The sequence below is a fragment of the Lolium rigidum genome, chromosome 5, assembly GCF_022539505.1.
Source record: "Lolium rigidum isolate FL_2022 chromosome 5, APGP_CSIRO_Lrig_0.1, whole genome shotgun sequence".
NCBI classification, from domain to species: Eukaryota; Viridiplantae; Streptophyta; class Magnoliopsida; order Poales; family Poaceae; genus Lolium; species Lolium rigidum.
The window spans coordinates 232,553,374-232,562,387 of NC_061512.1; the positions used below are offsets into that span (position 1 = coordinate 232,553,374).

The 9,014-nt window shown below is 49.2% G+C and overlaps 1 protein-coding gene across 1 annotated transcript; it reads left to right on the top strand.

Annotated features, from left to right (window-relative positions):
- Nucleotides 1-1,551: 1,551 nt before the first annotated feature.
- On the top strand, nucleotides 1,552-3,983 carry LOC124652732 (wall-associated receptor kinase 3-like). The gene is made up of 2 exons (XM_047191775.1): nucleotides 1,552-2,629; nucleotides 2,797-3,983. Exons 1-2 carry the CDS (start codon nucleotides 1,552-1,554, stop codon nucleotides 3,981-3,983), a joined length of 2,265 nt encoding a protein of 754 aa, XP_047047731.1.
- The last annotated feature ends 5,031 nt before the right edge of the window (nucleotides 3,984-9,014 follow it).

Genomic DNA, 9,014 nt, shown 5'->3' on the forward strand with positions numbered 1-9,014 from the left:
GCCTCAACGGCTCCTGACGTCACCGCCTCGGGAAGGAGCGGAAGCCGAAGCCGGCCAAGCCGGCCAGTAGACTATAGGGTCTTATATGTAAAGTGTCGGCGCCTATATAAGCCGCACTACCCCCTCTCGTGCAGGGGATCCATCGATCGATCATTCTCACTTCATTCCACCCCTAGCGCTGCCCTGTGAGAGAGACCATCGTCTCCCTTAGCCTCCCAGGAGCAGCCGGACACAGCTCTAGGAGCACCATTGTATTGTGTGATCATCATATACACTCTAGCAGGAGTAGAGGTTTTACCTCCATCGGAGGGCCTCGAACCTGGGTACGTCGCCGTGTCGCTCGTCCCCATACCCGCATCCGGATACCGCCGTGAGATCCCTCAGGAACCATTTCGATTAGCCACCCTATGGCATATGCCGTGACGATACCACGACAATGGTTACTTGTGCGGTGGTAATTTTTATGTATTAGATAGAGGTGTGACATAATGTGAGGTGTATCACCATCACAAATTTTGCTTTTGTTGTAAAGATTGCAGTATGCCATATTCTGCTACATTGTATTTCTAGATCATCCTCTTCACATCCACATGTAAAAATGGCAAGAAATATATATGTGTGTACCTATATATCGTATTTACTAGTTAAATGCCCATGTGTTGCCACGGTTTAATTTCCGTCGGTTCCGTCTCTTTACTTTAATAAAATGAAACATACATTTCTATTGTCCCTATCATATGAGGTGTAAAGATTCACACTTCTTGCACACAAAAATCCACAACAAACATATTAGAAATCCTACAAATTTTCCCTACAATCAACAAGCGAAGGCGATATTATGGAAAAAAGCAGTAGGCGACTGAGCTCTTCCGGTTTTCCGTTCACACTCACTTTTTCAATCCTCACTTTTCCAGTATTATGTACCTATGTCTCAGTTGACTGAGATTTTCTTAAGTCTCAGTCAACTCAGAAAAGTGCAACTGCAGTTCAAAGAAATGTGCAACTGGGTTCAGTTGCACATTTCTGTCAGAAAAGTGCAATTGCACTTTTTTAACAGAAAAGTGCAACTCCAAGCACATTTTTGTAAGTGACTTAGACTTAAGAAAATCTCAGTTGACTGAGAAATAGCAAAACCGCTAATATATTCGGTCAGTTGTGGCCCAAAGACAAATTTCACATCCGTGATCCGATGCAAACGGACACACACGATCACTTTTTGCGTCCATTTTACATCAACTTAAGATAAAGTGAAGTTTTCTCAGCTCACTCACAGCCCTATGGTCCAGGTAGAGCTTCTATCTTACTTGAACTGGTCCAGGACTCCAGGTAGAGTTTTGATGGGTCTTCTTCTTCAGCTTTGAATATTTTACGTGGCGGAGCAGGAGTGTTCTTGCTTCTTTTGGAAGGAAATCTAAGAAGTGGTCAACATGCAGAACGACAGAAGCCATAAACAGGCGTAGACCAGTCAACACGCGAATGCACGGCTGACTCACTGCTTGGACCGACAGTACATATGCAACAGAAGCAGTAGGCGGCGATCCCACATCTGCGATGAGGATTCCGGCGACTCCACTGGCGGCTTTGTTGCTGTTGCTGCTGTGCTTCTTGGCGTCGGCTCAGGTCACACGAGGTGCATCAGGGCCGCCGCCAGGCTGCCCCACCAGCTGCGGCGGCGTGAGCATGCCGTACCCTTTCGGCATCGGCGACGGATGCCACTGGCCGGGATTCAACCTCACCTGCGATCGGACACGCGGCCGGCTGCTCATCGGCGGCGGCGGCACACTCGAGGTCGTGGAGATCTCGCTGGCCAACTCCACGGTGCGTGTCAAGGACAGCGCGGGCGCCGTCAACATCACCTACCATGGTACCCCCGACGGCAACGGCACCTGGGGCGGCCTCGCCGGCGCCGGCCCGTTCGTGGTCTCGGAGACGCGCAACCAGTTCGTGGTCACCGGGTGCAACGTCCAGGCCACCCTGCTCGGGGACACCGGCAACGTCATCGCCGGCTGCTCCGCCTTCTGCGCCATCAACGACAGGTGGGAGCAGGGCGCCGGCACGAGCTCCCCCGCCGCCGTCGCCGCCTGCTCCGGCATCGGCTGCTGCGAGACGCCCATCCCCATCGGCCGCCCCTCCTACGGCGTCGAGTTCAAGTGGCTGGACCCCAACCACGAGAAAGACCACGAGCTGCCCAACACGGTGCGCGTCGCCGAGAGGGGCTGGTTCCAGGGCGCCTCCGCCGCGCTGCTCAACAACTCGCTCGCGGACTCCTCGCCCCGGACGCCGGTCCCCGTGGTGCTGGAGTGGGCGGTGGACTCCGCGCCGCTCGCGCCGCCGGCGCTGGCGACGACGGGCTGCCCCCGGGACGCGGCGAGGAGCGCGTGCCGGAGCAGCCTCAGCTCCTGCCGCAACGTCACCGGCAACTACCGCAGCGGCTACGTGTGCCAGTGCCAGGACGGCTACCAGGGCAACCCCTACGTCGCCGACGGATGCCAAGACATCGACGAGTGCGCGCTGCCCGGCCTGTGCTCCGGCGAGTGCACCAACACCCCTGGGGGATACACATGCCGGTGTCCGCGTGGTGCCCGTGGCAACCCACGCATCAAAGATGGATGCATAAAATCCTCCCTAGGTGAGCACATCACCAATCATGATAAATGCCGATTGCACATCAGAGATTGCATCGCTTCTTGCTCTGTTTCATAGTACTCCGTAACAGAGTTTTTCCAGAACCATGACATATTTTCTTCACAACATAGTTTTTCCAGAACCATGACACATTTTCTCTCCAATTTTCAGGTTTAAGTGTCGGCATAGGAATTGGCAGTGGCGCTGGCCTTCTACTCCTAGTACTCGGTGCTATTTTCGTGACCAGGAAGATCAAGCATCAAAGAGCAAAAATGTTGAAGCAGAAGTTCTTCAAGCAGAACAGGGGACATCTGTTGGAACAATTGGTGTCGCAAAAGGCGGACATCGCCGAGAGGATGATCATCCCCTTGGTGGAGCTGGAGAAGGCCACGAACAACTTCGACAAAGCCCGGGAGATCGGAGGAGGAGGGCACGGCACCGTGTACAAGGGGATCATGTCAGACGACCTGCACGTTGTGGCGATCAAGAAGTCCAAGGTTGCGGTCCAGAGGGAGATCGACGAGTTCATCAATGAGGTGGCCATCCTCTCACAGATCAACCATCGCAACGTGGTCAAGCTCTTCGGGTGCTGCCTCGAGACGGAGGTGCCGCTGCTGGTCTACGAGTTCATCCCCAATGGGACCCTTTACCACCACCTTCACGTCGAGGAACCTCAACCATCGCTGCCATGGATGGACCGGCTGAGAATCGCAACAGAGACCGCCAGAGCTATCGCGTACCTTCACTCGGCCGTATCAGTCCCCATAGTCCACAGGGACATCAAGTCTCAGAATATTCTGTTAGACAGCACTCTCGTGGCAAAGGTGTCGGACTTTGGAGCTTCCAGATGCATTCCAGTCGATCAAACAGGGGAGGCAACTGCCATCCAAGGGACATTCGGGTACCTAGACCCCGTGTACTATTACACGGGGCGGCTCACCGAGAAGAGCGATGTTTATAGCTTCGGCGTTCTGCTCATGGAGTTGCTCACCAGGAAAAAACCGTGCTCATATCGGTCGTCCGACGAGGAAAGCCTTGTCTCATATTTCACCACTTTGCTTGCAGCAGGCGACCTAGCTCGTGTCTTGGATCCTCAGGTCGTGGAGGAAGGAGGCAAGGATGTAGAAGAGGTAGCTATGTTGGCGGCAGCATGCGTGAGAATGGAAGGTGACCACCGGCCGACCATGAGGCAAGTGGAGATGACGCTCGAGAGCCTTCATGTATCCCACGGAAACATTGTGGCGTGTCACATGGATGCACCAAATTATTCTGTGATTAAGGGTGCAAATAGGGAGGAGGTGAGCAGACAATATAGCTTGGAAGAAGAGTATTTGTTGTCATCAAGGTACCCCAGGTAGTCATCGATGTATAATGTGTGTGTCTGCAGTTTGACTAGCCAGGTGACCCGCTAATGTAGTGTACTAAACTTGCTTGATACACTAATACTGCCTCCGTTCCAAATTCACCGTCCAGCTTCCCTCAGATTTGGTGTATATATCTTGACGAGTTTTAGTGTGTAAGTTTGCTCTTGAAAAAGAAGGTGGAATACTAAATTTGAAACGGAGGAAGTACTCCCTCCATACCAGTTTATTATGGTATATCATGCATTTCGAGGTTAATTTTGACTAATAATTTAAACAACAAAATCTTAGTTATATGTTACAGAAAAAAATATATCATTGCATTCACATTTTAAAGACGTTTCCAACTATACAATTTTGATGACATATAAGTAATATTTTGTTGGCTAAATTACTAGTCAAAGTTTTACCTCGAAATGTGTAATACCCTAATAAACTGGTATGGAGGTAGTATGTCATTGTTATTCATATCAGACTTATCAGTGTATGTATATCAAAAAATAATTAATTGTATTATGAAGAAGGATCTATGACGAGTAAATTGAACTTTTCTTTGTTGACCAATTAAAATATCACTATTTTATATACGGCCTAAGTTTTTTTTTTTTGAGTTGTAATCCACTGCTTTATTAAACGGAAAAGTGGTTACAATCCGACTGAATCACATCAGCCAAAAATCCATGTATTACATCAAAGCGAACAAAATCTACTAAGCTAAGAGCTTCCTTAGCACACAAATGTTCAGCCTTATTTGCATCACAACCTAAGAAAAGAAGCTTGACTTCCTCGAAACTAGAGCTTAAACCCTTCATCCCACTAATAATGTGAGCTCCTTCTATACGAACTTGCGCCTCCTCTTGCCAAACCCTCTCAAGGGAAAGACAGTCAGTTTATATAATCACCTTCTGAATGCCCAACCTAGCTGCCGCCTCAAGACTTTCTCTGGCAGCCAAGATTTCACTGATAAAGGGATCATCAACGTGAATGTGTTCCCTACATCCTGCCTCAATAAGCTCACCATTGTGGTTCAGTGAGCCAACAACATTCACCATGCACCATCCAACCGGATGTTTTGACCATTTGCATATCTGGATTGGCATCTCTGCTTGCCGTGGTGGTAGTTCTAGAAGAGCCATCTGCTCTTCAATTAGCTGCATGGAGCCCAGAGGTTTGTATTATTCTTCTCCATGCACATATTTATTCTAGCTAGACCAAACACACTAGAGCACTGTGATAGCTATACGTAGCTGGTCTGTACCAAGGTATGAGCCTACCAGTATATCCCGTATCCAAGTAGTTGGGTGCTACCTCGGAAACGTAAAGCCAAAGTGATCCGAAGCCATCGACCAAAACTGCTTTGCATGAGGACAAGTCACCAACGCATGATGCAGCGTTTCATCTCCATGTCCACAAAGCTTGCATGTATCATGTGTTAGAATTGTAATTAGGTTCGACCTCCTCCCTGTTGTGTATCCCGGTGTATCAGTGGATGCTACTTCCCTTGAGCATGCCATTTGTTTTCCCTCCGATGAACCAGTTACTAGTGAACCTGTGCGAAATTACGACCTCTCGTACCTGTCTACTAATCCGCCTGTGCAAAGTGTTGATGTTTCCCCGCAGGTGGTCGGTGCTCTTTCAGATCAGGCGAGGACCGACGATCCGATCGTAGTGCATGGCGATGGCATGCGTGCGCCGTCCCTCAGCGCCAACCCGTCTCCCTCCGTGCCGGCCCATGGGCCGCCGGCGCCCCCTGTATCTGGTCAGCCCACGTCGCCTCCCGCCGCACCGTCGGCCGCGACGTCTTCGGCTGACCCGACCGACGCTACTGTGTCGCAACATGCGATGATAACCAGGCATCGTGACCAGACTCGACGGGAAAAGGAGTATACTGATGGTACGGTCCGATATGATCCTCGCCGACGTGCCTTCTTTGCTGCCCCGTCTTCGCATCGCGAAGCACTTCTCGAGCCGGCTTGGCATTCAGCTATGGCTGATGAGTTCTCTGCACTGAGGAAGACATGCACGTGGATTTTGGTTCCTCGGCCTCCTGGTGTTAACATAGTCGGCAGCAAGTGGATTTTCAAAACAAAGCATCGTCCAGATGGGTCTATTGACAAGCATAAGGCCAGGTTGGTCGCTCGTGGTTTTACTCAGCAGCACGGGATTGATTATGGAGACACGTTTAGTCCGGTGGTGAAGCCGGCCACAGTTCGTCTCGTTCTGTCTCTCGCAGTTTCTCGAGGGTGGACACTTCGACAGATTGATGTCAGCAATGCCTTTTTGCACGGGTTCTTGGCTGAAACGGTCTATATGCAGCAACCTCCTGATTTTGAGGACGTCCAGTATCCCTCTCATGTTTGCAAACTACAGCGCTCGATCTATGGTCTAAAGCAGTCTCCGCGTGCATGGTATGCACGGCTGAGTCAGCGTTTGTATCGACTGGGGTTTACTTCTTCCAAAGCTGACACGTCGCTCTTCATCTACTCACATCACGGTGTGCAGATTTTTATGTTGGTATATGTGGATGATATTGTTATTGCTGGGTCTACGCCAGATGCAGTGGATGTTCTGGTTCGCTCTCTCGCTGCTACTTTTCCTATCAAGGACTTGGGCAAGTTGGAGTATTTTCTTGGATTAGAGGCCACTTACAATTCAGGGGGGATGATCTTGACTCAAAATAAGTATGCTCTTGACCTTCTGCACCGAGTCAACATGGAGAATTGTAACCCAGCTATTACTCCACTTGCAGTGTCAGAGACTTTGTCCAGAAGTTCAGGTACTTTGCTCAGTTCTGATGATTCTCATAGATACCGCAGTGTTGTCGGAGGACTAAAGTATCTTACGCTCACTCGGCCAGATATCTCTTTTGCGGTAAACAAGGTTTGCCAGTTCCTATCACAACCAACTGATGTTCACTGGGAGTCTGTGAAACGCATTTTGCGATATATCAAAGGGACGTTGGCGACTGGCTTGCGGATTCACAAGTCATCATCAACAGTCGTTAGTATCTTCACTGACGCAGATTGGGCCGGCTGTGTGGATGATCGGCGTTCTACCAGCGGTTTTGCAGTATTTGTTGGAGCAAATCTTATTTCTTGGAGCTCTAAGAAGCAACCAACAGTCTCGAGGTCAAGTACAGAGGCAGAATACAAAGCATTGGCTAATGGCGCTGCTGAAGCTATATGGGTCGACTCTCTTCTCAAAGAGCTTGGCGTGGTTCGGCAACGTACCCCTATATTGTGGTGTGATAATCTTGGGGCAACTTACCTGACGGCAAATCCAGTCTTTCATGCTTGGACGAAGCACATTGAGATTGATTTTCATTTCGTGCGAGAACGAGTAGCTACCGGTGACTTGGATGTCAGGTTCATCTCCACACGTGATCAACTGGCTGATGTACTTACTAAACCAGCCACCCGACAGATGATAGATAGATTTAAGTCCAATCTTAACCTTGTCAAGGTTTAGATTGAGGGGGAGTGTTAGAATTGTAATTAGGCTCGACCTCCTCCCTGTTGTGTATCACGTATACGTGCCGTGTATGTATGTAATTGTATGATCATATCAATATAAGTGGAGACCGGTGCGGGGCAGAGACCCACGCACAAAAACCATAAACCTCTTTTTCAAACTTCATGATCCATCACATGTCATCTCTTCAGCTCAGCGTAACAAGGGAGGAAACCTTTCATAGCCCGCCACAAAAAAAATCCTCACCTTTGGTATAACCTTGAGCTTCCACAACTTCTTCCACTGCTGCTCCGAAGTGGAGCTACCTGGATTATCAGCAACATGCTGAACCAACATATAGTATGCAGGCCGAAGTGTATAAGTTCCTGTTTTTTCTTCACTCCATGCCCAAAAATCTTCACCACCATGTGTTGGGCGTGGTAGTCGAAGACTACGGCCGCATCTAAGGGGCACAAGGTTGCATTGACAGCAGCCTCATCCCATTTCCCCGTCGCATGATCCAGTAGCTCCGAGACTCTTGTCAGTTCGGTGCCATCATTTTGTTTGGCCTCATCTCGATACAAGGGTTTAAGTCCTGGGACCCATGTGATCCACTGATCATCCCAGATATAGCATACTGCCCATCACCAATGCACCGGACAAGACCCTTCTTTAAAACCTCTCTACCACAGATGATTGCCCGCCAAACCTTTGAAGAATTCTTCGGACATCTTGCAGAAAGTATATCACCATTGGAAAGTATCTCCTTTTTAGAACACGGGAACACAAGCTCGTTGGTTTAACTAATAGTCTCAATGCTTGCTTACCCAGCATAGCATCATTGAATTTTTGGAAGTCTCTGCAGCCTAGACCTCCTTTACTTTTAGCAAATGGCATCTTTTCCCAAGCCTACCAATGCATACCACATTTATCTAGTGATCCACTCCACCAGTATTTGGACACAATTGCCATTAATTTGGAGCATAAACCTTTTGTGAGCTTGAAGCAACTCATAGAATAGGTTGATAGAGACTGGATCATTGACTTTATTAAAACCTCCTTGGCCGCAAAGGACATAATTTTCTTACAATAACCTTGGACCCTGGACCTGGATCCTTCCACCAAATGATAAAACTGCTTATCTGTGAGTCTGCCCGAGGCAGTGGGTAGCCCTAGGTACTTTTCAGACAGAGCCTCTCTCTCAATATGGAGCCCGTTCCTCACCAGACAGGAACCAAACAATTGCCGTTTATTCAATATGGAGCCCCTTGCTGTAAATCCTCACCTTTGGTATAACCTTGAGCTTCCACAACTTCTTCCACTGCTGCTCCGAAGTGGAGCTACCTGGATTATCAGCAACATGCTGAACCAACATATAGTATGCAGACCGAAGTGTATAAGTTCCTGTTTCTTCTAGTGGTGTCGTGTGAACGTCGACTACACGACACTTCACCTTTATGGGCCTAGGGGAATGCATCTTGTACTCGTTTGCCAATTGCGGGGTTGCCGGAGTGACAGAAACCTGAGCCCCCGTTGGTATATCGATGCAGGAGGGATAGCAGGATCTCAGAGTTTAAG